The following is a 25,343-nucleotide window of genomic DNA, read 5'->3' on the forward strand; positions in this document are numbered from 1 at the left end:
GAGGTTAAGAGAGAAGGGCAGGGTGGATGCAGTCACAAGTCGGCCAGTAACCAGAAGCGTGTCCTGCCTCAGTCGTGTCCCTTAGTTGAGCCTTCATGTCTTCACCTGTAAAACATGGATCCAGATTCCCATATCACAGGGTTGTCAGGAGGACCCAGTGAGCCTCGGATAAGGAAGTGTTTTTTAAAACTCTTAACATTGGGGCGCCTGGGTGCCTCAGTCGGTTAAACATCTGACTCTTGATGTCAGCTCAGGTCACGATCTCATGGTTTGTGGGATTGAGCCCTGATTCTTCCTGTCTCTCTGCCCCCCCAACTCTCAAAACAAGTAAATTTAAAAAATAAAATAAAATAAAAGTTTTAACATTAAACAAGATGAAAAAGTGTTTCATTTTTCAAAGGAACTTTACCAGGAATATGAATGAAAAGAAAAACCAAACGCACAAGGAAGTACAAAAGTTGACATCGGTCAGCTCCTTGCCCTAATGTGACCAGATAATCCAGGATCTCACCTACAGGTGGATTTGAGGGGCACAATTTATTGGGCACCCACCACCTCAGTGTCAAGTGGTTTAGACGCAAGACCCGGCCACTGTGAGACCCCAGACGGAGGGACCCATCTCAGCCCAACTCTGGAACTCCCAAAGAAACCTGCTTCTGTCCCCACACTCCCTGGGGCTGAGGGGGCCCCCAGCTGGGCTGTCTGGTCCTGCAGAGGCTGCTCCTGCCCTCTGGGGCCTCTCCGGCCCCCACCGAGCCTCAGCACCCACCTCAGAGTCAGGACTCAGGCTCAGACCCCTAGACCTGGGGTCACACACGTGGTGCTTGTTTTCATGGGTCCTAAAGTCTCAGGGAGTGGTTTCCAGACACTGGCCAGGGGCAGTGAAGGGAGCATAACCCCTTCTCTCAAAGAAGCGAGAGTGGGTCCTGAGGAACAGGGCTAGGATTGGCCCCCAGCCCCCAGCTCTCTCTGGCGTCTGACCTGGAGGTGACACTTGCATTCCTCCCCTTGGAAGGACGGATGGAAATGTCGAGTGGGTGGGAGGGGATGGGCACAGGTAGAAAGCGAGGCAGGAAGGGCCGTTGCATTCTAAGCTGCCTTGGGATTTTCATGACACCCCACACCTGGGACTTCCACCAACCTCATTCCTGCTCCACCCAGAGTCTCTTTGCCCCCTTTCCCCCCACAGGGTCTGCCCCTCTCTTGCCTCCATCCCAGCTCGCTCAGGTCTCCTCCCGAGCACCCCACACCCGACCTCAAGTGCCGGGGCCGCTCCCTGAAGCAGCGGTCTGGGGTCACAGGCTTCTCTTCTGTGCTCCCTGAGGGAACTTGGAAAACAGCTGTGTGCTGTCTTGTGCGCATTTTAAGCAGACAGCTGAGATGTTTTGTCATCAGTTTCAATCATTACAGAGGGCATACTTTCTGAAAAGTTTTAGATGTTGTGACATTTTAAAGTAAAACCGCTAAGGCTGTTAAATGGGTGTTCAGTGAAATCTAAACAGCATACTGGTTTGATGCCCTCCATTGGCTCTCTACACACACATAGTAGAACTAGACAGAAGGTCAGCAAGGAGACACACACACTGGGACAGCGCCATCTACCACTGGGCCCACCCGACTCGCACAGAACGCCCCACACACAGCAGCAGGACAAACATTGTCCTCAAGCACACGTAGAACGTTCTTCAGGGCAGATCACACGTCAGGCCACAAAACAATTAAGGAGATCGGAATCATACCAAATGTCTCTTCCAATGACAAAGGAGTAAAAGGAGAAATCAATAGCAGTAGGAAAACCAGACAATTCACAAATGTATAGAAATTGAATGACCAACGATCCAAAGAAGAAATCACAAAGGGACTTAGAAAATACCTCAGGACGAATAAAAATGAAAACACAGAGAGGGGCGCCTGGGTGGCTCAGTCAGTTGAGAGTCCCACTTTGGCTCAGGTCATGGTCTCACAGTTTGTGAGTTCGAGCCCCGGGTCGGGCTCCGTGCTGACAGCTCAGAGCCTGGAGCCTGTTTCCGATTCTGTGCCTCCCTCTCTCTCTGCCCCTCCCCCGCTCACGCTCTGTCTCTCTCTGTCTCTCAAAAATAAATAAATGTAAAAAAAGAAATTTTTTTTAAAGATCAACAAAATTGGCAAATCCTTATCTATATTAACTAAGAGAAAAAAGAAGGCTCAAATTGCTAAAATCAGAAATGAGACAGGAGACATGGCAACTACTGCCAAACAGAACATAAGGGATCGTAAGATACTACCATGAACAGTTACACACCAACGAATTGGACAACCCAGAAGAAATGGATAAATTCCTAGAAACACCTACCTAGAAACCTACCAAGGCTGAATCATGAAGAAATAGAAAATCTAAACAGACCTATAACTTGTAAGGAATCGGTAATCAAAAACCTCCCAACAAAGAAAGACCTGGGACCAGATAGCTTCACTGGAGAATTCTACCAAACGTTTATTTTTATTTATTTTATTTATTTTTTAACGTTTACTCATTTTTGAGAGGCATAGAAAGACAGAGCATGAGCATGGAAGGACCAGAGAGAGGGAGACACAGAATCTGAAACAAGCTCCAGGCTCTGAGCTGTCAGCACAGAGCCCGACGCGGGGCTCGAACTCACGGGCCGCGAGATCATGACCTGAGCCGAAGTTGGCCGCTTAACCGACTGAGACAACCAGGTGCCCCTCTACCAAACATTTAAAGAAAATTAATGCCGGGGCCCCTGGGTGGCTCAGTCGGTTAAGCGGCCAACTTCGGCTCAGGTCATGATCTCGCGGCCCGTGAGTTCGAGCCCCGCGTCGGGCTCTGTGCTGACAGCTCAGAGCCTGGAGCTTGTTTCAGATTCTGTGTCTCCCTCTCTCTGGTCCTTCCATGCTCATGCTCTGTCTCTCTCTGTCTCAAAAATAAATAAAACATTAAAAAAATAATAAAGAAAATTAATGCTAATCCTTTCCAAACTCCTCCAAAAAATTGAAGAGGAAAAAACACTTCCAAACTCATTTTATAAGGCTAGAATTACCCTGATACCAAACTAAGACAAAGACACTACGAGAAAAGTACATATCGATATCCCTGATGAATATTAACACAAAAATCCTCAACAAAATACTAGCAAATTAAATTCAACAGCACATTAAAAGACTCGTACACCATGACCAATTGGGATTTATCCCTGGGACTCAAGGATAGTTCAACATACAAAAATCAATGAATATAATACACCACATTAACAGAATGAAAGAAAAAAACACATGATCATCACAATCACAGAAAAAAATTGGACAAAATTCAACACTTTTTCATGATAAATACTCAATAAACTAGAAAAAGAAGGAACGTACCTCAACACAGTAAAGGCCATGCATGAAAACACAGCTAACATCACACTCAACAGTGAAAAAACTGAGAGCTTTTCCTCTAAGATCAGGAACAGTGCAAGGACACATCCCTCACCACTTTGTTTCAACAAAGCCCTGGAAGTCCTGGCTACAGCAATTAGGCAACGAAAGGAAATAAAAGACATCCCAATGGGAAAGGAAGAAGTAGAGTCACCTCTGTGTCCAGACGGGATCTTATATGTGCAAAACCCTAAAGACACTGTTCGAATTAACACATTCAACGAAGTTGCAGGGACAGAATCAACACTCAAAAATCAGTTGTGTTTCTATACACCGGCAGTGAAAAGTCCAGAAAAGGAAATTAAGAAAATAATCTCATTTACAGCATCATCAAAAAGAATAATAAACTTAGAAATTAACCAAGCATGGGGCGCCTGGGTGGCGCAGTCGGTTCAGCGTCCGGCTTCAGCCAGGTCACGATCTCGCGGTCTGCGTCAGGCTCTGGGCTGATGGCTCAGAGCCTGGAGCCTGTTTCCGATTCTGTGTCTCCCTCTCTCTCTGCCCCTCCCCCGTTCATGCTCTGTCTCTCTCTGTCCCAAAAATAAATAAACGTTGAAAAAAAAAAAAAAGAAAAGAAATTAACCAAGCAGGCAAAAGACTTGTACACTGAAAACTACAAAACAGTACTGAAACACAGAAGAGACAAATAAGTGAAAAGAAGCCCTGTGCTCATGGATTGGAACACTTAATATCATTAAAATATCTACCTCACCCAAAGGGATCTACAGATTCGATACAATCCCTATCAAAGTCCTAAAGGTGTGGGGTTTTTTGCACAAATAGAAGAAAACTATCCTAAAGTTCATATGGAATCTCAAAGGACCCAGGTAGCATAAAAAACCTTGAGAAAGAGGAACAAGGCTGAAGGCCTCACACAACCTGATTTCAAAATACGTTACAAAGCTACAGTAATCAAAACAGTGTGGAACTGGCATAAAGACAGACGTACAGACCAAGGGAGCAGAATGAAGGGCCCAGAAATAAAGGCTCGCTTATTTGGTTGAATGATTTTCAACAAGGGCGCCAAGAGTACACAAGGGGGAAGGGCAGTGTCTTTGTCAAACGGTGCTGGGAAAACTGGACACCCACACACAAAAAGAATGAAGTGGGACCCAGACCTCACACCACACACAAAAATTAATTCAAAATGGATTCAAAACCTAAACATAAGACCTGAAACCATAAAACTCCTAGGAGAGAACACAAGGGGAAATTCTCATGATATTATAAGGGGCAATGACTTCTTGGATATGACACCAAAAGCAGGTAACAAAAGCAAAAATAGACAAATGGCATTACATCAAACGTTAAAACTTCTGCAGGGCAGAGGAAACCACAGGGTGAAAAGGTAGCCTACGAGAGGTGAGAAATATTTGTAAACCATACATTGGACAAGGGTTAGTAGCAAGAATACACAGGGGGCGCCCGGCTGGCTCAGTCGGTAGAGTGTGCCACGACACTTGATCTTGGGGTTGTGAGTTCAAGCCCCACGCTGGATGCAGAAATTACTTAATTTTTTTTTTTTAATTTAGACAATAAAATAAGAAAATAAAATCTTTTTTAAAAAGAATGCATAGGGGCGCCTGGGTGGCTCAGTCGGTTAAGCGTCCGACTTCAGCCAGGTCACGATCTCGCGGTCCGTGGGTTCGAGCCCCGCATCGGGCTCTGGGCTGATGGCTCAGAGCCTGGAGCCTGCTTCGGATTCTGTGTCTCCCTCTCTCTCTGCCCCTCCCCTGTTCATGCTCTGTCTCTCTCTGTCTCAAAAATAAATAAACGTTTAAAAAAAATTTTTTTTTAATAAAAAAAATAAAAAGAGTGCATAAAGAACTGCTACAGCTCAATATTAACAACAACAAAACACAAATGACCCAGTTTAAAATCAAAACCCTAGGCACTGTTTATGGGAATGTAAAATGAGGCAGCCACTCCAGAAAACAGGCTCCTCAGAAATGTAAAAATGGAGCTACCTGCAATTCACTTCTAGGTCCACCCCCAAAAGAACTGGAAATAGAATCTTGAAGAGCTGTTAGTGCTCCCAAGGTGTAGAAGCAAACCAAATGTCCATCGCCAGAGGAATGATGAAGAAAATGTGGCAGATTAGAATAGAACATCGTCCAGCCGTTCAAAGGGAGACGCTGTCTTGCGCAACAACAGAGATAAACCGTGAGGACGTTGCAATAAGTGACACAAGCTGATCATACAAGGGCAAATATGGCGTGATTCCACGTATCCGAGGCACCCGAAGTACCCAGACGCATAGAAACAGAAAGCGGAAGGGTGGTTGCCAGGGGCTGAGGGGCTTGTTGTTGGGGGGTAGCGAGTTCCAGTCCTGCGAGATGAATGAGGTCTCGAGACACGCTGTGCAACAACGTGCGGGTGGCAACACCGTGAGGTACACCCGGTGGTTGAGGGTAAAATTATACCACGTGATTTCACCACAATAAAGTGTCCATTAAAAGGCACCCCAAAGAAGTGTGAGCAAGTTGTCCCCTGTTTAGTCTGGGCGGCACAGCGACCCTCAGGAGGGGACTCTGGGCGGCACAGCGACCCTCAGGACAGGGACGCCTTCCGCTTTTAACTGGGGGGTCACTGCGAAGGGAGGTGAGGACACAGACTGCTCACCACCTTGGCCACAGGCCTGTCCTGAAGCAGATTACCTTACAAACCTGAGGATCTAGAAATGGAGTTCAGTGAAACTGCCTGTGCATCTTTTTTTTTTTTTTTTTTTAATTTTTTTTTTCAACATTTATTTATTTTTGGGACAGAGAGAGACAGAGCATGAACGGGGGAGGGGCAGAGAGAGAGGGAGACACAGAATTGGAAACAGGCTCCAGGCTCTGAGCCATCAGCCCAGATCCTGACGCGGGGCTCAAACTCACGGACCGCGAGATCGTGACCTGGCTGAAGTCGGACGCTTAACCGACTGCGCCACCCAGGCGCCCCGTATCTTTTGAAAACAAATCTGAAACTGTGGAGTGCCCCTTCCGAGCCTGGAATCGAGCCCACGGACGGGGCTCCTGCTTGCGGGGCTCCTGCTTGCCTCCGGCCTTCCCAAGGGGACAGGTGCTGTGTCTCCACAGCAGGGGCTCCCTCAGGGCAAGAACAGGGAGAAGCCAGCACTGTCCCCTCCAGCAGCGACAGGCTGCCACTTCCCTTCGCCCTCGCAGTCCAGCTCCGGCCTCACCCAGCCCTCTTTCCTCCACGCCTGCTTCCCCACCCCACAGACTTCTCCGGGTGTTGGTAACCTGCTGACGGCGGCTCAGGACCCCGGCACTGCTCACGACGCCAGGCCGAAGACTCACGGCCTCTCTCTCGTGGAAATGCAAAGAGGCCTAACGGGACCCACTGTGGCCTGGAAGTGGAGTCTGAGTCTGGGTCGTGGGGATGAGGGCCCAGAGACGGTGACGCATGCATGGCCTCTGGCCCCTCATGGAGGGAGAGGGAGGCTGCTGCTGGCCCAGGGCTGCCGGCCGCGGCTGGCGGGGCGGGGGGTTGGAAATCCAGGCACTGGGGTTTCTTTCTTTCTCTCTGCCCTTGGGGTCTCCTGAGGTGAGATTCCCCCTTACCTCAGGGTCCCAGGGCAAAGACCACCAAGGAATGAGGAGGTTCCACGGAATGGAAAGGTTTCAATGAGTGTCACAAAGGGACTGGGTGAGGGGGTACAAACTCCAAATCCAGCCTTTATTGCCACCGCATCAGTGGTGAACAGGAGCGGGGGTGGGGGCAGCCCTGCTCGACTGTTCCCTGACCCACAGTCCCTGGAAATCTTCTGTCCCCAGCACACAGGCTGAGAGAAAGAGGAGAGGCCTCTGCTCCTGCTTCCGGGGGGGCAGGGAGACCCCAAGCAGAGGTCAGGAGACACCCAGCATCAGGCAGAGCATCAGACGCTGGAGGGGTTGGTGGACTGAGCAGGAAACTCGCAGGGACCCCAAGCAGCCCTGAAGCCTCACAGAGGGGCCCCCGGGGCCTGCTGGCTCCAGGGACGAAGACCCTTTGGGAGGCACCCCCAGACCACGACCCTCTGGAGGGGCCCATTCCCCTGTTCAGCAGGGGGCGTGCAGGGAGGAGGGAGGAGGGGGGCCTGGGTGGGTGGAGGAGGCTGCGGGGAGCCCGGGAAGAGTACCAGGGGCTGGGCGTGGAGGGGCGGTGGGAGGGGTCCTCTAGCTGCTGCTCTGCTGCTCCTGCTGGCGGATAAGATTGGCGATGGGGCCCGTGATGCCGCCTATCAAGGTCCAGTACTCGTCAAAGCTGATGCGCCCATCGTGGTTGGCGTCCAGGTTCTGGATGAGCTTGTCAGCAGCCTTCCGGTTACCTGTATCCTGGAGAGGAAGTGGGGGGGGGGGGGGGGGCGGTGGTCAGCGGTGCGGAGGGCGGCAGCCACACACAGTCCCAGGACCTCCCTGGTCAGGCCTCGGCACCCCAAGAGGACCGGGGCCTGGGCGGTGGTGAGACGCTGGTTCAGGGGGTCACTCTGAAAAGACAGAGGCCGAGTGGGGAAGGACACCACCACACGAGGATCAAGACTGGGGGGGCTGGGGGGTAGGCAGGGCCCTTGGGCGAGGGGACCTCACCGTCAGCATATGGTTAAGCTCTTTCTGAAGCATCTTCCGGAAGCTGCTTTTGCTGATCTTGTTCTTGACCAGACTGTGTTTAGACACATATTTGTAGAAGTTTTCCACCAGGACCACAACGGCCTTCTCCAGCTCTGTGTAGCAGTCTGCCATCTCACCGCCTCACTCCTCGCGGGGCCTGGGCGAGGAGAAGGGGGCAGGTGGGGAGACCCCACAGGCCAAATTCGGGGCCCCCTGCCCTCATCCTCCTCCTGGGCCCCTGGGCTGGCGGGTCCTCAGGGAAAAGGCAGCACCGGGGTAAGCCTGGAGTCACAACGGTGTGGCTGCTCTGATACAGGTGCTCGCCAGCCCAACCGCCCAGGCAGGTTCTCCAGGCCCTGCCCCGGCCCCAGGCACTGGGCCTGTCAGAGCCCCAGTGAGAGCAGGAGGCTCCCGTGGGAAGGGGGCAGAAGAGGGGCCCACCCCTCTGCTGTCTCCACAGCTGACCCACCCAGGGCCCCTGCCCAGAGAGCGCGCACAGCTAGAAACTGCTCGGGTGAGCCAAAGGGGCTGGGAAGCCCACAGCTATATCCCCCAGCCCCAGCATTGTCGGAGACCCCCGCCCCAGGCCACAAAGCAGGAACCTAGGCCCTCCTGAGTCCCTCCGGCCAGGCACCAGGGCAGGTTCTGCAGGAGCCCGGGCCATGGTTGTCCCTCTCTGGGAAAGGACAACGCGCTCCCCCCGTGGAGCCAGACTTTCGGCAGGCCCCCGCCACACCCTGCTAGCCTGCCCTCCCTCATACCCACCTGGAAACACACAGCGGGACTCGAGGACCCCCCCCCATTACCTAAAGAGGAGCCAAGCCTGCTTTTGCCCCAGCTGGAGACACAGCTGCAGCCAGCCAAAGGCCACACGCGTCACCCCCTCACCCAGGACAAAAGGCACTCACAGTCCAAGCGGATACAGCCTTCTGAATAACAGGATATGAGGGGAGCAGGCGGGTCTATTCTGTCAGTCGCCGCCCATGCCCAGAGCCCCCCCAAGTGAACCCCGGGCAAATGAGCCTCCCCTCCCGCCCCCAAGCCCGGGAATGAGCTACAGCCACCCTGCCCATTCGGTCCTGGCAAGGGAAGGTGGACACAGCCTCCATCCGGGCCTGAACATCCTGCGGCGAAACTCGGAAGACAGGTCGACTTGGCCGGGCCTTGCCACAGCCCCGGCCCCTGCCCCCAGCACTCTGCTCCCGGGGTCCCACAGATGCCAGCCGACAGTAACAGGGCCCATAACTGCTGTGGGTCTGCTGTCCCCTAACCCTCTCCTTCCTTGAGGCAAGGACAGTGTTTCTTACATGCAACCATTGCGTTGACTGAACCAAAGGACACGACTCGTTGACTCGAGGGCCATTTTTTTAAATCCTAGGTAAACGCAAGCTCCCAGCTTTTAGTTTCTGCACCTCCCTCACCTGCGCTGTCTGGTCCGACGGCTTCCTTAAGACAGATGTTCTATAACATTCTACCTCCTTCCAGCCCTGCTACCAGGTATCCAGTGACCCTGACCACCCTTCCAAGTTATTTCTTTTACGAGGCTCTTTCTGAAGGAAGGGTGTGACCCGGAGGGACTAGGCCCTAATGTAGGAAGGAAGGAGGATGGAGAGAGAGGAGCAGGCTGGGGCGTCTCCGACGGGAAACCTGCCCTTCCCTCCCTGCCTCACCTGCCTGGCCACTCTGCTCTTCACCCAGAAGGATAAAGTGTGGAACCAGGGCTACAGGAAAGCACGTTCCTTCCCCTGTGCTCTTCGTTCATTAAGTGTGTGACTGTGAGGCTCAATGTCCCTGCAAACACCCCCATACTCACAAGTGAGAAGCGAGGAGGGAAAAAGTTCCAATCCATGAAACTGTCCTCTGCTGCCCTTGACTGCAGAGTGCTCCAGACCCAGGGCCAGAACCCTGGGTTCCGAAAGCTGCACCCACTTCAGCAAGGACTCAGCCAAGCCTACTCCCAACCAACTTTGGGAGTGGGAAAAGGGTTCAGAGAACCACCGCCCCCCCCCCCTCAACCCTTAACCATCCCAGACCTGTTCCCTAAGTGAGGAACCCTGCGGGGAAATAGTCCCCGAGAGGAAAGAGAAAGAAATGGGGGCTGGGGTGCTGTGCCTCTGCGCCTCCCCCTGGCCCACCCACCCTCCTCACCACGTGTCTTCTTAGAATCTTGTCTCTCTGACCAGGGGAGCCTCCTCTGGCCCTCCTCGATCCAGGTCCCAGCCCCCACCTGGCCTCTGGCTGCCTGCCTCAACAGCCCAGGTTCTCAGTCCCCAGTAATCCACCCCCCACCTTCTTGGAGATAACCATCTGGATAAGCGCTTTTCCAAAGCTTTTTCTGAAGGAAGGATGTCAGAGGGGGCTAGTCAGGTGTCATTAGCCTCCTCCTCCCTCCTTCCCCTGGAGGCCAGGAGACAGGCTCTGCCACCACACCCACCCACAGGCACCTGCTCCTCCCTCTGACCAGGCCCAACCAGGCGGGAGGGTCAAGCTGTCCCGTGAGCCTCTCCTAGGAAGGGTTGGCAGGAGGTAGGTCCTGGCCTGAGAGCTGGCGGGGTGGACACGTATGTTAGAGCCTTCCCCAAAAGTGGGGGTTGGGGGACCACTTGTCCTCCAAAGGGCCCTCCCACCAGGAGCCCCCAGCCCTCCCCTAGTGTTTTCCTGGTCTCTTCCTTGGCTGACTCATCCTGGAGCAACCGAGAGGCCCGCCCCCATCCCCGCCCGCCTCAGCCCAGCTTGCCGACTTCTCCCAAAACCTCCAGGGCCCTGAGCCTTGCCCCTGGATCTTCGCCCCTGTAACCCCACCGCCCCACCCCAGGCCCCTTCGGTCTGGAGCCCTGAACACCCAGCACCGTCCCCCCAGTCCACCTTCTCTTCCCACCACACTCTCTCCGCTGGAATCCCGAACTGTTTCCAGGTGTTGTGAGACCTCCCTGAACTTCTGTGCCTCCTGGTCACCGTCCTCTCTGGAGTCTGGCCTGCCCCCAAGCCTACATTCGGCCTTCTCTGTGTCCCTTCCATCGACCTCAAACTCGTTCCCTCACTCCTCATCATTCATTTCCTGATTCATTCACTGATTCACTCATTCACTGAACCGGTTTTCTTGCTCACCCACTCCCTTGATTCACTCATTGGCCCCAACTGCCTTCAACATGCAGGGAAGGTGGCATCCGAACTGGGCCGGTAACTTGTCACTCTATTTGCAAGGCTGTTTCAAAGTGAAGTCTCCCCCAAGTGCCCCTGCCTCACAGGACTCGCTGCCTGGAGTTCACACATCCGCCCACCCGCTCCTGCTGGACAGGACAGGGGGTGCTCCTCTGGAACATTTTCCAGACAAGTGGGGTCGGACTGAGGTGTGGACACTCACACGCACTGCGGGCCCTGGCCTCACCGACAGCCACCCCTCTCTTTACCAGCTGCCAGGAGGGCTGAGCCCCACTGGTCTGCACCTCCGGAGCTCCCTCCCGAAGCACCCCTGCCCTATCGGGCTGGGCACAGGCAGACGGTGCAGGTGGCCCTGCCAGGCAAAGCCAATCAAGCCACAGCCTGCCTGGGTCCTGAAGTGGAAACAAGCCTCCGGCGCCTGCCTCCTCTCACAGGGCCCTTCCCGGTTCCTCCTGGACCCCATCACCTCCCAAGACACAGATCCCAGAGCCGGCCCGTGAGGCCCACATCCAGGTCTGACCACCCCCAACCGCCCCCAAACACGCATTTGCCCTTTTTCTGTTAAGGGAGGGTCGGAGCAGCTGCGACAGAGCTCCTGAGCTCTCTGCCCCGTGGCCCAGGCCCTGGAGAAGAGCCCAGTCCGCGGCTGGGTTGGGGAGGGGGGGGTCTCGCCACCCCGTCCACCCCTCTGAAGGCCTCCCCACCTCCCAACCCCACCGAAGTCTCCATTCCCAAACCAGCCTGCTGGAAAGTTAAAAATTAACAGACCCTTCCTGCCCAGTCTCTAGCAGGGCCCCCTCCCCAGGCCCTCCTCACCGCCCCCTTCCCCGGGGGCCCCCCACGCCTGCAGGACCTCTCTGGCAGCCCCAGACCTCCCAGGACGGGCCTGGGGTGCTCACCTGCCTCCCAGGACTGCTTCCTCTCCAGCAGGGCTCTGGGGCCTGGACTCAGGCACCGCCAAGCGGCTCCCCACTCAGCCGACCCAGGACTCCTCCCCGCTTCGCTCCCAGAATCTGTCCCACTCTGGCCGTGCCTGGCGGAGCTGGCTCGGTGGGGAGGTAGTGACTGAGCTCCCTCTGACTTGGCCCTGGGGTTGGGCCCTTGTTAAAGGGATACACACCTTTTTTAACACCCCTCCACCCCCACCCCAGAGGGAGTGGTGGAAGCTGGCAACCCCACAACCCCACCCTGCTGGCCCTGCAGGGCCTGAGCGGAACCCAGTCAATGGAGAAAGAAAGGGGTGTCACCTGCCCTGCTCACCTGGGTCGCTGGGAGCCCAGTTTCAGGGCCCCCAACAGACGATTTCAGTTAGCATTCCAGGCCAGCCTGGCTGACCACAGACTCCTCCTTGCTGCTAGGGTTTCAGGAGTAATGCCTGATTTCTGTGGGCCCCAGTCAGAAGGCAGCAGCAAAACCTGGCCCCTGGTCTCCGTCTTCCCGTTCAGACCACCAGGAGCTGACGCCCATTCCTAGGACCTGTCATGTGCAGCAGAGGATTCTTCTGCACCCCTCCAGCCCTTCCCCAGTACACCCAAGGAAACTGGCTAGTCAACACGTGGAGGCGGCAGCTGAAAGTAGAGGGGACCCACCCGTCCACTCCACTCCGACAAGGGAGACTCCAGCTCGGGGCACTCACTCTGTGCCAAGCTCTCTGCTAAGTACTTCACGTGATGTGTCCATTATCCTCCTAACAAATCTGATTTATTTCAGAGATATTAATACCCCATTTGACAGATGAGCAAACTGATACTCTGAGAGCATGCCCAACACTCCAGAGACGGTAAGTGGCAGGGCTGGCTTCAAGCCCAGGCGGGTCAGCCTGTTTCTCAGCCCCACGTTCCCCTCGCTGCCGGTCGCCCAGGGAACACCTGGGGTCATAACTGTCTGGGGTCTTAACTGTCTCCCCAGGTGAGCACACATACCCTCTCCTCCTGGCAGAGGACCAGCCCCTTGGCAAAGAAGAGCCTGTCCTTCAGAGAGGACCAGCTCTCCAAGCTCTGGGGCCTGGTACCCATCCTCGACCCAAATCCATTCACTTCTGCCACAGCCACTGCAGCCCCACATGCCCTGTGCCACCAAGGGCTCTGCCACTCACCCAGCCACCCCTTGCCCGTGGACTGAGGTAGGGCAGGTATCCAGTCAAGACAGCATTTCACTTTTTCCGTTTTTTTTTTATTAATCACATGTTACAAAACAACCATCATTCTTTAAATGCCCAAGCACCCAGCTGGTCCTCTCCCAAAGTCACCCCCTCCTCAGCCTCCCCTCTCCAGCCTGCTCTCTCTCTTCCCCTGCCCTAGCCCAGGGACAGAGTCCTGGAAAGAGGCTGGGGCAGAGCTAGAAGAAGGAAGGCGTAGCACTGGACGGAAGTTATCATTTGGGTTGGGGAAGAGATAAGGAAGGCTAGGTTCTCAGAGACTCTTTTTAGTACCAAATATCCAGCCCCATTCCCCGCCCTCTTCTTCAAATCCTATCCAGTAGCCCAGGTCCTCTTTGACCTTCCCCGCAACCAAATTACTTGGCCCTTAGCCCATCCTTATCCCTCCAGCGTCTCGCCACATCCATCCCTGGGCCCAACCCATCCCCTGAGCCTCCCTCTGGCCATGGAGCTCCCAAGGATGAAGTACACAGAGACCCCTGGGAAGGCTCGCTAAGGACTTGAACCTTGCAGAGGCGAGGCAGGTGCAGACTGGGGAATAGTGTGGCGGCGGCGGTGGTGGTGGAGAGGCGTCTCTAGGCCCACGGTCTCTAACGTCCCCTTTCCCCAACATCCCCCCAAGAATTCCAGAAGAAGGTTTTCAACTCCCCTGGACAGGGCTCTCCAGCTTCACGCTCCTGGCTGCTTCTCCAATCAGCTCCCAGAAACTCCCAAACTCCAGTTTAGAGTCGTTACAGCTGCCCAAGTTGGCGATTTTCTCTTCGAGGCCGCAATTGCTCTGAGGGGAGGGAAGACACCACAGCTCAGGGAGGCAGCACCCTTTGATCCTCCTGCCGCACCCCTGCCCAGGGGCAGGAGGCGGGACCTGTGCCTACCTGGCACTGGCAGTTGGGAAGGGCTGGGGTTGCTAGTGCCAGGGGCCGTGTGGGTGGGGCCTTGGAGACCCGGAGGGGAAGTCAGGGCGCTGCCTGGGGCGGGCCGCTCCCTCAGTACCGGCATGAGGTGGGGCAGCTGCTGGCTGACCAGGTCCCGTAGCTCGGAGGGGGTCAGCGTCTCCTTGCCACCCTCCACAGAGTACTGGTGGAAGTTCTTGATGAGGGTCTCAATGGCCCTCTCCACGTCACTGAATTCCTGGGCATCCTGAGGGCAGGGGACATCACTCATGGCAGGGAGGCTATGTCCACCCTGGGACACCCTACTGCCCCAAGGCCCTCAAGGCCGATAGGGCAGAAGAAAGCTGGGAGGCACAGAGGCTCCCACCCACTCCAGAGCCCGCCATCCAACCCCCTTCCCCCCACTGGCCCCTGCCCTGCCTGAGCCACAAGTTGGGCAAGGCTCCCACCCCGTCACCCCCCAGCCCCCACCCAGGGCAGGTCCCAGCGTGCGGCAGACTCTCTCTTCCCAGGAGGGTTCCTTGCGTATCACCCCTGTGGGTACGAGAGAAGAGTCTGGGTCTCCCGAGCAAGGTCTAGAGTGCGGGGCAAGGCCAAGAAGAGGGGACACAGACCCTCAGGGTCGGGGAGTGGAGCATGGGAACAGAAAGTCCAGGCACGAATGGGCCCACCTCAGCATTGGCTGACCGACACTGCCCCATGGTGACCGGTGTGCTCGTCCCGGTGAGAGCGCTGTTGTCCCACAGCAGGCCTCAGAGGAGCCGATGGCTCATGATCTGCCTGGAAGGAGGAAGACTGAGGGCAGGGGATGGCTCGGCATATCTTTCTCAACTGTCCCCTCTGGCTGGACCCTCAATATTCTGTTCCTTGCTCAGGGGGTCGGAGCCAACTCCATACAAGGCCTGGTTCCTATGAAGGATCCAGGAGCTGAGATCACAGCCCCCAGACCCCCCTATTCAGAGGGAATCCCTTGGGCCTCACCTTAGGTCAATCTTCCCAGTTCTTCCCACCATTCTCCTCTGCTACACACACACATACACACACACACACACACACACACACACACACACACACACACATCGTCATTGTCCAGGACCTGGCCCCCTGCCCTTCTCCTGGCAGGCCAGGGTAGAATAGGCTACTTGTGTCCTCTGGACAGGGGCAGCCCTTTGGGTGAAAAGGCCTATGTCTCCTTACCTGCTGGCAGCTGCTGGGACCGGACGCTAGGAGTCAGCTCACCTGAGCTCAGCTCTTATACTTGGGGGCAGGGAGGGAAGGCAGAGGGCTGAGCCTCATCCCTAAGCCACCCCTGCTATTGCAGCAGCCTGGGCTGTGAGCCAGCCCTGTTGGCCCCACCCCCCATTGGCCAGAGCCCCGAGAGCCTCCCCACTCTGCCATTGGAGGGAACCCTTGGAGGCTGGGGCTGGGTGGCCTCTGGCCCCAGACCAGCAAGCAGAATCAAGGCAAGAGAAAGGGAAGGGGAGGTTGGGGAAGGCAGAAGGGGGCCTTGGCAAGACTGTGGGGTCGAGCCTGGGAAGAAAGGCCTGGAGGAATTGAAGCGGAGGGGCTTTGAGTCAACATCAGGAAAGAAGGAAAAGCAGAGACTGATCAAGGCAGGGCTTGTGGTCCGGAGACATGTGAGTTGAGAGAGGTCCCCAGAGACCTCTCTGTCCTTTGATGTCTCTCTCTCTCTCTCTCTCTCTCTCTCACACACACACACACACACTCACTCACTCACATTCCTCCCACCAGGGCCAATTTGGGTAGTGACACCAAGCCTGCAGTCCCCATGGCCAACAGGTGAGGAAGGAGCCAGAGAAGGGCAGCCTGGCAGAGGGGCCACACTGAGTGTTGTCCTGACCCCCTTGGGGCTCCCCTCAGCCAGCATGCACAGCATGTGTGAGCCAGCATGTGTGAGGCCCAGGTGAATGATCTGGCTGTTAACGACCTCTCCAAACTGGTTGGGCTGCCTACTCCTCCCTCCCCCAGAACCCCATGCCTTTCTGAACCCAACTCCCCCAATCCAGTGCGGGGGATGACATCCCAGGAGGCCTCGGCACACCCCAAGGGACCTCCTCACCTGACAGGGAGATGACGGGGAGAGGGAAGGGAGAGCAGCAGCGGGGGAGTTAGTGTGGGCCAAGGCAAGGATGAGGCGGGACCCAAAGCTGAAGTGTGTCTCCCAGCGCCCCTCCCTGTGTCTCCGCCTAGGCCTCCCCTGTACTTCTGGCCTCGATCGAGCGCATCTAAAAGTGTCTCTCCATGAAAAAGCCCTCCCTAGAGTACCCCACTCTGTGTTCCTCTGAGAGCTCTCAGTCTGGGGACCTCTCTGAGGGTCTCTCAATCTGAGGGCTTCTCCAGGAGTGCCTCAACCAGGGGTCCCTCTGAAGAGTTTCTCGTCGACTCTCCTAGGGTCTCTGGTTTGGGGGAAGCCCCCTGTGAGACCCACCCTGGAATGTCTCAGCCAAATGGCCCCTCAGTGCCAGCCTAGGGGTCCTTCTGAGGTCTCTCAGTCTGAGGGCACTTAGATGGAAGGTCTCAACCTGGGAACCTTCCTTGGTGTGCGGTGGGGAGGTTGTCTCAGCCTGAAGGTTCCTCAGGAGTAATGGCTGTCCCAGAGGGACACCAGGCAGCGGCAGTGACAGCTGCGGGGAGGCGGTGCCTGCTGGGCTGCCCCACCCCTGCCCCCTCTGGTGGCGGGCAGGTCAAACCACAAGCCCCTCAAGCCAAGAAGGGTGGGGAGAGGGGCGCCCATCCCACAGTCTTCGTACCAGAACCTTGTGTCCATTCTTCTGCTTCACCCCTGCTATGGAGGGAGGGAGGAGAAGAGGGCTCAGTGGTCCCACACCACCCATCCGGAGAGGATCCCAGTTCATCACAGAGGCTCTGGAATTTCAACCCAGTTCCACCTCTTCTTGTCTGCGAACTTCTCTAAAATCTGTTTCCTCATCTTCAACACAGAACTTAAAAACAGTACCTTTCCTCAAAGGGCTGTGAGGATCAACTCACAAAGATACCGCAGGAGGGGCGCCTGGGTGGCGCAGTCGGTTAAGCGTCCGACTTCAGCCAGGTCACGATCTCGCGGTCCGTGAGTTCGAGCCCCGCGTCGGGCTCTGGGCTGATGGCTCAGAGCCTGGAGCCTGTTTCCGATTCTGTGTCTCCCTCTCTCTCTGCCCCTCCCCCGTTCATGCTCTGTCTCTCTCTGTCCCAAAAATAAATAAACGTTGAAAAAAAAAAAAAAATTTAAAAAAAAAGATACCGCAGGAAAAGTGTCTAGTACTGTGCCTGGCACACAGCAAGTCCTCAACACAAGTTCACTGCTACCATTATCGTCCAATGACACAAACCCCGGGTAAAAGGAAAGTGTGAGCTGAGACCATGCCCCTGGGCCCCGGGAGGCACCTGGCGGGGTAAGAGTCACTTCGCCTGCCCCGGGTGTCTGTTCTCTTCCTTTCGTATACTCATTCATCCACCATTTGTTTATTTTATTTATTTATTTATTTTGAGAGAGAGAAAGAGAGAGAGAGAGAACCCCAAGCAGACTCCACACTGTCAGCACAGACCCTGATGCCGGGCTCAAATACGCAAACCATGGGATCGTGACCTGAGCCGAAGTCAAGAGTCAGACGCTCGACTGACAGAGCCACCCAGGAGCCCCTCCTCAACCATTAATTTATTGAGCACCTCCCCGGTACAAGACCTGGGGCTCGATGCTGCAGAATGATATTCAAAGATGAGTAACGTCCCTGGTCTACAAAGAGCTCAAAATTTTTGGACCCACTCTCAGACCACCTCCTCTCAAGAGAAGAAAGCAGGGTAGGGTGGGAACAAGAAACATTTGTGTTTCAAGGAGGAAGCTATACTGGGGGGCGTGGGGTTTTGCCTGGCCAGCCTGGCCCTATCCTGGTCAGAGGCGTTACTTCTTCCGGGTCTCCAGGGCCTTCTCCTTCCGGATCTCCTTGGCCAGCTCCCCTATCAGCCTCCAGTACTCGTGGAACTTGAGCTCGGAGTCCTGATTCACATCCAAGCTCTCCATCTTCTCGTCTAAGGAGTCCACATCCTGAGGAGACATCAACAGGAAACGTGGGGTTAGAAAGGAGAGTTCCTGAGATAGGGAGAGAGGAAAGAACTGCTAATGTCCGTTCCCTTCATCTAGGACCTGCCCCAGGTGTTGAGGACGAGGCTGCAGCCCCGGAACAGTGCCGCCAGGGTGTCTGGCAGTTACTAACCTCTCCAAACTGGTTAGGCTCCAAGGGCAGCAGAGAGGGAGGTAGAGGACCTGACGTGCAGTGTTTGCCAGCATGCAAATACTCCCACCGTGGCCGATCATGAACCACAACCATGAAGTCACCGAACACAGAGCTGGGAAGAGGTGCACACAATGAACTGTCGCCTACAGGTAAGATGGGCTCCGGCACAGCACGGCACTTGGGGTTTGCTCAAGGATGCTCAGGGAACCCATGCAGGCCATCCTCAGAGCCTTCTCAGGCCACCTTCTTCCTTCACAGAAAGCTAGGGAAATTCACAGTCCTAAGCCACTCGTTTGTATAACCCTAATGTAGTCTCATTCTTTCCAGGTCGGTTATTAGCCTGGTGGATCAGGCGAATGGCAAAGACATGGGGTATCTGGTTTTCTGCAGGGTCTTTGACAAAGCCTCTCATGACAGGCCTGTGACATCAAAGGATACTGTAAACTGAACCCATGATCAAAGGGTCTGTTGCGAGATGAACGATCACAACCAAAACATAAGCTGTTGAACGATGGATCAATGTCAAACTAGAGAAGGGCGCCACGGGCAGAGCCCAATACTCAATATTTTAATCAATGTGTGAATGAAGGCAGAGAAGTCTTGCCAAATCTACAGAAGGCACGAAGCTAAAGCTCATTCATAGAAAAGCTAAGAAAGACCTTTTAAAAAGCCACATTCATGCTTAATCGTAAAATACTTACAAGCATTACCAGTGGAAGGCAAGATGCCCAGTGTAACATTATATTGGGAGGGGAAAAAACATACAACTAATCAAGAGAAAGAAATGAAAGGTGTAAGTACTAGGAAAGAAAAGGAAAATTCACCTCTTATTATATGAGCAATTACATAATTGCTAATTATAAAAGGAAAAACCAAAAGAGTGATAACAGCTAACATTTCACCAGTTGTAAGCACTTAATAGTGCCGACTGTTCCAAGCCTTATGCTAAACGCTTTACATGCCTTATTCCATTTATTTTTTTTTATTTTTATTTTTTAAATATGGAATACTTCACAAATTTGCGTATTATCCTTGCACAGGGGCCGTGCTAATCTTCTCTGTATTGTTCCAATTTTAGTATATGTTGTGCCGAAGCAAGCACAATGCCTTACTCCGTTTAATCTTCATGATCTGCTAAAATGAAAGGGACCTTGTCCATCTTGTTCACCGTTGTAACCCAAAGCCTACGACAGCATCAGGACGGGACATAATAGGTGCTCAATAAATATTGACCGAATAAATGCAAGACCAGTGCAATGAGGAAGGTATTATTATGAGTCCATTTCACAGATCAGAAATGAAGGCTCATGGGGCATCTGACTGGCTCAGTCAGTTAAATGTCGACTTCGGCTCGGGTCATGATCTCACAGTTTGTGGGTTCGAGCCCTATGTCTGGCTCTGTGCTAACAGTTCAGAGCCAGGAGCCTGCTCTTGATTCTGTGTTTCCCTCTCTCTCTCTCTCCCCCTCCTCTGCTGATGTTCTGTCTGTCTCTCTCTCTCTCTCTCTCAAAAATAAATAAACATTAAAATAAATTTTTTAATTAAGAAAAATAAATTAAGGCTCAGAAAGATTAAATAACCAAGGATGACAAGCTAGAATCTGCATTTGAACCTAGATTGTCTGACTTAAAGCTTATGCTCTCATTCACTACTCTCTATTTCTTTCCCCTTTTTAAAAAACTATTAGAGGGGTGCCTGGGTGGATCAGTCGGTTGAATGTCTGACTTCAGCTCAGGTCATGATCTTGCGGTTTATGAGTTCGAGCCCCGCGTCGGGCTCTCTGCTGTCAGCACAAACCCCGCTCTGGATCCTCTGTCTCCCTCCCCCTCTGCACCTCCCCTGTTTGTACTCTATCTCTCTCTAAAAACTAAATAAACATATAAAATTTAGAAAAAGAAAATCTCTTTAATGAAAGAAATAAACAAGCAGTTCACAGAATAAGGATTATGCATATCTGTCAAAAATATTTTTTAATATTCCATCTCACTCAGAATTTTAAAAGTATAAATCAGAACAAGATATCATTTTCACAGATTAGAAAAAATTGAAAGTCTGATAAGACCCAATTTCGGCAAGGACGTGAGTAAACAGGCATTCGCATGCCCTGGTGGCCTTGAAGCCTGATGACAACCTTGCTGGGAGGCAAACTGGAAATATCTATAAAAAAGAAAAACAAACATGCCTTCTGACCTAATATTTCTACTGGCAGACATTTACCCTATAGATATTTTCCCTCAAGTACGCAAAGATATATAAACAAGGATGTTTGCAAAAGGGAAAAAATGGACACAAGAAATGTCCATCAACAGCAAGTTCGCCACATAAATTTGTGTTAGTCTACATACCATTACATACAGTGCATCATTTTCTTCAAATGGGAAATATCCTTTATGCACTGTTACATTTTATTTGGTTTTTTTTTTTAATTTTTTTAATGTTTACTTATTTTTGAGACAGAGAGAGACAGAGCACGAACGGGAGAGGGTCAGAGAGAGAGGGAGACACAGAATCCAAGGCAGGCTCCAGGCTCTGAGCTGTCAGCACAGAGCCCGACGCGGGGCTCGAACTCACAGATGGCGAGATCATGACCTGAGCTGAAGTCCGAAGCTCAACCGACTGAGCCACCCAGGCGCCCCGCGCTGTTACATTTTAAAAAGGCATTTGTAGAACAGTAGGTGAGATGTTATTTATTCATTTACTCACTCGACAAAAATTCTTCCTTTTTTACACTTTCACTCACTCGATATTTTGCTGAGCACCTGCCAGAAGTCAGACGCTGCTCTAAGTGCTGGAGATAAAGCGGGGAGCAGATTCCTTTCCTTCATGGGACGCACACCCTTGGTAAATGTAAGTATGTGATGGAAGTCAGGTTGTGATAGGTGTATTCTGGAAGGAAATAAAAGAGGGTAAAGGAATAAAGCACAAGGGAGGTGGTCTTTGCCCTCAGAAGTGAGGGGAGGCCATGATGGGGATTTGCCATTTGAGCAAAAATCTGGGTTCAGCGAAGAATAAGCCTGGCAAATGCCTGAGGAATGAGCATTTGGGGCCAGGAGAGCCCAGAGTATAAATAACCCTTGCTGCTTTTGATTTTTGCAGAGATGGAAGGCATAGCTGGAGAGGGTTACAGAGTCAAGAAAGGGTGTTTTTTCTTTTTTTAAGATGGGAGATATTACAATATATGGGAAAACTGATCAGAACAATCTGGTAGAGAGGGAGAATTGATGATGCGAGAGAGAGGAGGAACCGAAAAAGTCGAGATTTTAGCTGGGGAGGAGGAATGGAGTCCGGCAGCAGAGGAGGGCTTGGCCTCAGGGGCAGAGACAGATGCTTCAGGGAGCAGGAAGGAAGGCAGGGTGCATGCTGACCTTTGGTAGACTTGGGAGGCAGTACAAAGAAGTTTCCTGACGGCTGTTATTTGTCTGAGAACATTGTTCTCAGTGAGAGGGAGACTGTGGAAAGAGGGACTGGAGTTTGAGGAGGGAGGAAAAGTTGTGAAATTACCATCTGAAAGAGCTGGTCAATGAACCAACTGCGGAAACGTAGCAGAATTGGCAGGCTGTGCCAAGAGTTCCCTTGGAGTTTGCGGGCACAGATTTAAAGACAGACAAGTCAACATTGTGTGTCAACTATACTTCAATTTAAAAAATAATATTAATAGGGGCACCTGGGTGGCTCAATCAGTTGAGCATCTGATTTTGGCTCAGGTCACAATCTCGCTGTTGGAGAGTTCGAGCCCCACGCCAGGCTCTGTGCTGACAGCTTGGAGCCTGGAGCCTGGAGCCTGATTCTGATTCTGTGTCTCACTCTCTCTCTGCCCCCGACCCGCTCGTGCTCTGTCTCTGTCTCTGTCTCTCTCAAAAATAAACATTAAAATTTTTTTTAATTTTTTAAATAATATTGGTAAAAATGGTAGAGTCTGACAAGTAACATGGCAACATCTTTTTATCCAGCCAGATTCAGCTACACAAAAGTGCAGACACAGAAGGGTAGGTGGACTGGTGGATTGATTGATTTTTTTTTTTTTTTTTTCCCTCTGAGAGTGGAAATTTGGCTTTATTTTGGATCTGAGAAAGAATGGTAGATTTGACCATCAAGCTAATGAACATGAAATACTGGACTTAACCTGGGTTGGGATTCTGCCAAAAAACCAGGACAGAGAGGAACAGAATCAAGGGTGGGCCGTGACCGGGGGACTGATTTCCCTGCTAAGCCTTACAGCCCAGCTGAATGAGGAGGGACTGCAGACATGAGGGACATGTGGAAGGACAGGCGACAAGGTCCGAAGACTGAAGGTCCTGGTGGAGTCCAGGAAGGGCTGGAGTGGAGGGACAGAACTGGAACAGCAGGAGGTGATGCTCTGAGAAAGGAGACCGAGATTTGGGAGGTGGGGCATTATGCTGGTAATGACAAGATCTGAAGCGACAACAGAGAGGGCTGCTCAGAAGCAGGACGGAGTCTTTGGAAGCGAGGGGTTGAAGTCCCTGAAAGGCCCAGGTGTTGCATGAATGGTCTGTGTGCACACTGCAAAAGCAGCGATGGGAAGAAAAACATCAAGGCAGGAGCTGCAGAGTCATAAGGGATTCAGGAAGGAGCGGGGCAGGTGGCACAGGAGCTTCCCAGAAGCTGCACGTCTTAGGAAGAGGAAGGAACTGAGATCTGGAAGCAGTCACCAAAAGCAAAGAGGTCACTTCCCGCATTTCCAGGCCCAAGGGGAGTTGGGTTTGGAGGAAAAACCAGTCAGTATTTGACACAGCTCTGGGGAACACTGCACCTTGAGTGGTGTCTCGTTTCCTGAGAGAAGAGAAAGGGAAGGAGCCGAGAAGTCTAAGAATGTAGGGGATTTTGCAGATGATGGACTGAGTCTCCAAAACTTGCTGGTGATGTTGCTTTTTTATCCATATTCACACCCTCCTACGTGCCTGTGAATTCTCAGCAGGGATGAAACAGAAACTGTTAACAGACTGGGATGCTGAGGCAACTCAGAGTGGATGAAATTTAAATCCCTACTCTGTCCAGTGAGTAGGAGAGAAGGAATGACCCTACCAGGCACATTATTGAGGGGATTCCCAGAGGGGGTGAGAAGCAATCATGGATTACTTACAGGTCTCTCCTACTCTGAGATCTATCTCTGCATGAATTTGACTGTGTTTTTATTGTTCACAAACCCCTTTCTACACACAGCTGAGCCTCAGTTTCCAAATACGTGAAGTGAGGGGTTTGGACTGTTTTGTCTTGGCCTCCTTCCAGCTCTGATGGTCTGTAAGTCTCCTGGAAGCCACCTCTGGGTCCACCCCTGTGTTGGGGAAATGAGACCAGAAAGGCACAGAGCATACTCGAGAACCCAACAGCATTGTCTGATGGGAACACAAAGCCCAATGACACACTTGCACTCACACTGACACAGTGTTACCTAGTTACACACACACACACACACACCCCAGAATCCTTTACACATGTAGTCACCCACACCCTTGTCCACCGAATACCTGGGGTCACACGATCAGGCCCAGAATATCACCCTGCCTCATATACCCGGCGTCTGGCAGCCACTGTCCCCCTAAGTCTCAGGCCCAGAGACCCCCACCTACCTTGAGCAAGTGAGGCAGCTGCTGAGTGACCAGTTCCTTAAACTCATTGATGCTGAGGCTGCCCTTGCGGCCCTCCTGCCCTGCAAAGGTGAAGAAGGTGGTGACCACTGTCTCGATGGCCGCCTCCAGCTCAGTCAGCGGCTCGGCTGCCATGGGGACCCTGGAGGACAGGGAAGAGAGAAAGGGAGAGTCAGACTAGGCCAGCCTGTCCCAGCCCACAGGGAACCTTCCCGGGCAGGTGGGAGGGGACAGGGATGGGGCCTGGGGCAGGGGGCCAGGAAACAGCTCAGTGCAGGCAGAGGAAGAGGTGTGTGCTTCCAGAAACCCCATCCTCTCCAGGTCTGAGCTGGGTGGTCCTTTCCAAGTGTCTGTGTCCTAGAGCCCCCTCCGTGCTGGTCTCCAAGTCTCCAGACTCCTCTGCCAGGAGGCACTTTGGTCCCTAGGGCCCTGTCTCGGAGGTTCAGCCGGCCCCCAGGGGTCATGAGGCCGGCTGTCTCCAAAGCTTGTTTGTACAGGGACCCGGCCCGCCCACATGCCCCGGGCTGTGTCGCGGGCGGGGTGGCCGGGGTCAGGCCTGCGGTCGGGCCGCGGGGACCCCGCCGGGCAGGGGCAGGCGGCGCAGGCCCGAGCCCGCCGCTCCCCCTAGCGAGGACGGCGGCCGGGCGCCCCCAAACCCTCCCGCACCCCGGTCCGAGCTGGCTCGGGGACGGGCCCGCGAGCCCCACGACAGAGAGGCGCCCGACCCCCCAGGGTGGGGATCCGGGACTCACCGCGGCGGGGGAGAGGCGCAGCGCCCCAGCCCAGCCCGGAGGTGTCCGCTTCTGCCCGGATCCCGGAGGGAGGAGACCGCCCAGGCCCGCCTCCCGCCGCCGCCGCCGCCCCCACCCCCAACCCCTGCCCTCGGGCGGGGTCCCGGGGTCCCCCGGCCCACCCGGCCTACGCGCGCGCCCCCCGGGACCCCTGCCGTCCCACCACCACCCCCCACCACGTCCACTCTGGAGCTGAGAGACCCCACAGAGAGCCCCTCCGGAGGGGAGGATCCTGAACAGGACCCTGCAGCCCCAGACCCCCGAGAGGCTCCCACGGAGGCGGGGCGGAGTGGGGCGGGGGTCCGGCCGAGACCTCCGTGCAGGAGGCCCCGGACTGAAATCTGTCAGCGGGGAGTCAGACTAAAAGTCCCAGGATTAAATGATTCACGGAGGCTTAGGGCCCCTCGCTGAGACCCCCTCGGCGGGATCCTCCCCTGTGCTGCCCGTGCTGCACGCAGTGGTAGTGAGAGGCCT

General features: G+C 53.8%; 3 protein-coding genes, 1 long non-coding RNA gene and 1 other non-coding gene across 9 annotated transcripts; all 5 read right to left on the reverse strand.

Annotated features, from left to right (window-relative positions):
* Positions 1-7,069: 7,069 nt before the first annotated feature.
* S100A16 (S100 calcium binding protein A16) lies at positions 7,070-12,266 on the reverse strand. 3 transcript variants are annotated; one of them, XM_045454294.1, is made up of 3 exons: positions 12,071-12,266; positions 7,989-8,166; positions 7,070-7,736 (listed from the first exon to the last, which is right to left on the reverse strand). In XM_045454294.1, the coding sequence occupies exons 2-3, from the start codon at positions 8,139-8,141 to the stop codon at positions 7,578-7,580; spliced, it is 312 nt and encodes a 103-aa protein (XP_045310250.1). In that variant the 5' UTR covers positions 8,142-8,166; positions 12,071-12,266; the 3' UTR covers positions 7,070-7,577. The 3 variants fall into 3 exon arrangements, with proteins under 3 accessions (XP_045310250.1, XP_045310252.1, XP_045310251.1); XM_045454296.1 differs by lacking the exon at positions 12,071-12,266 and adding an exon at positions 8,816-8,927; XM_045454295.1 differs by lacking the exon at positions 12,071-12,266 and adding an exon at positions 8,775-8,886.
* A 1,055-nt stretch (positions 12,267-13,321) lies between these two features.
* S100A14 (S100 calcium binding protein A14) lies at positions 13,322-15,539 on the reverse strand. Of its 3 annotated transcripts, none has more exons than XM_045455851.1 (4): positions 15,420-15,539; positions 14,894-15,002; positions 14,323-14,469; positions 13,322-14,107 (listed from the first exon to the last, which is right to left on the reverse strand). In XM_045455851.1, the coding sequence occupies exons 2-4, from the start codon at positions 14,921-14,923 to the stop codon at positions 13,970-13,972; spliced, it is 315 nt and encodes a 104-aa protein (XP_045311807.1). In that variant the 5' UTR covers positions 14,924-15,002; positions 15,420-15,539; the 3' UTR covers positions 13,322-13,969. The 3 variants fall into 3 exon arrangements, with proteins under 3 accessions (XP_045311807.1, XP_045311809.1, XP_045311808.1); XM_045455853.1 differs by having other exon boundaries at positions 14,894-15,017; positions 15,420-15,513; XM_045455852.1 differs by lacking the exon at positions 15,420-15,539 and having other exon boundaries at positions 14,894-15,076.
* A 2,338-nt stretch (positions 15,540-17,877) lies between these two features.
* S100A13 (S100 calcium binding protein A13) lies at positions 17,878-24,961 on the reverse strand. Its single transcript, XM_045455877.1, has 3 exons — positions 24,831-24,961; positions 24,061-24,220; positions 17,878-18,282 (listed from the first exon to the last, which is right to left on the reverse strand). The coding sequence occupies exons 2-3, from the start codon at positions 24,211-24,213 to the stop codon at positions 18,139-18,141; spliced, it is 297 nt and encodes a 98-aa protein (XP_045311833.1). The 5' UTR covers positions 24,214-24,220; positions 24,831-24,961; the 3' UTR covers positions 17,878-18,138.
* Positions 19,468-19,572, reverse strand: LOC123587034. The gene has a single exon (XR_006707104.1). It is a non-coding gene; the product is annotated as a U6 spliceosomal RNA (small nuclear RNA).
* LOC123586670 lies at positions 20,415-24,054 on the reverse strand. The gene is made up of 2 exons (XR_006706886.1): positions 23,244-24,054; positions 20,415-20,629 (listed from the first exon to the last, which is right to left on the reverse strand). It is a non-coding gene; the product is annotated as an uncharacterized LOC123586670 (long non-coding RNA).
* Positions 24,962-25,343: the final 382 nt, after the last annotated feature.

Source organism: Leopardus geoffroyi, chromosome C3, assembly GCF_018350155.1.
Source record: "Leopardus geoffroyi isolate Oge1 chromosome C3, O.geoffroyi_Oge1_pat1.0, whole genome shotgun sequence".
NCBI classification, from domain to species: domain Eukaryota; kingdom Metazoa; phylum Chordata; class Mammalia; order Carnivora; family Felidae; genus Leopardus; species Leopardus geoffroyi.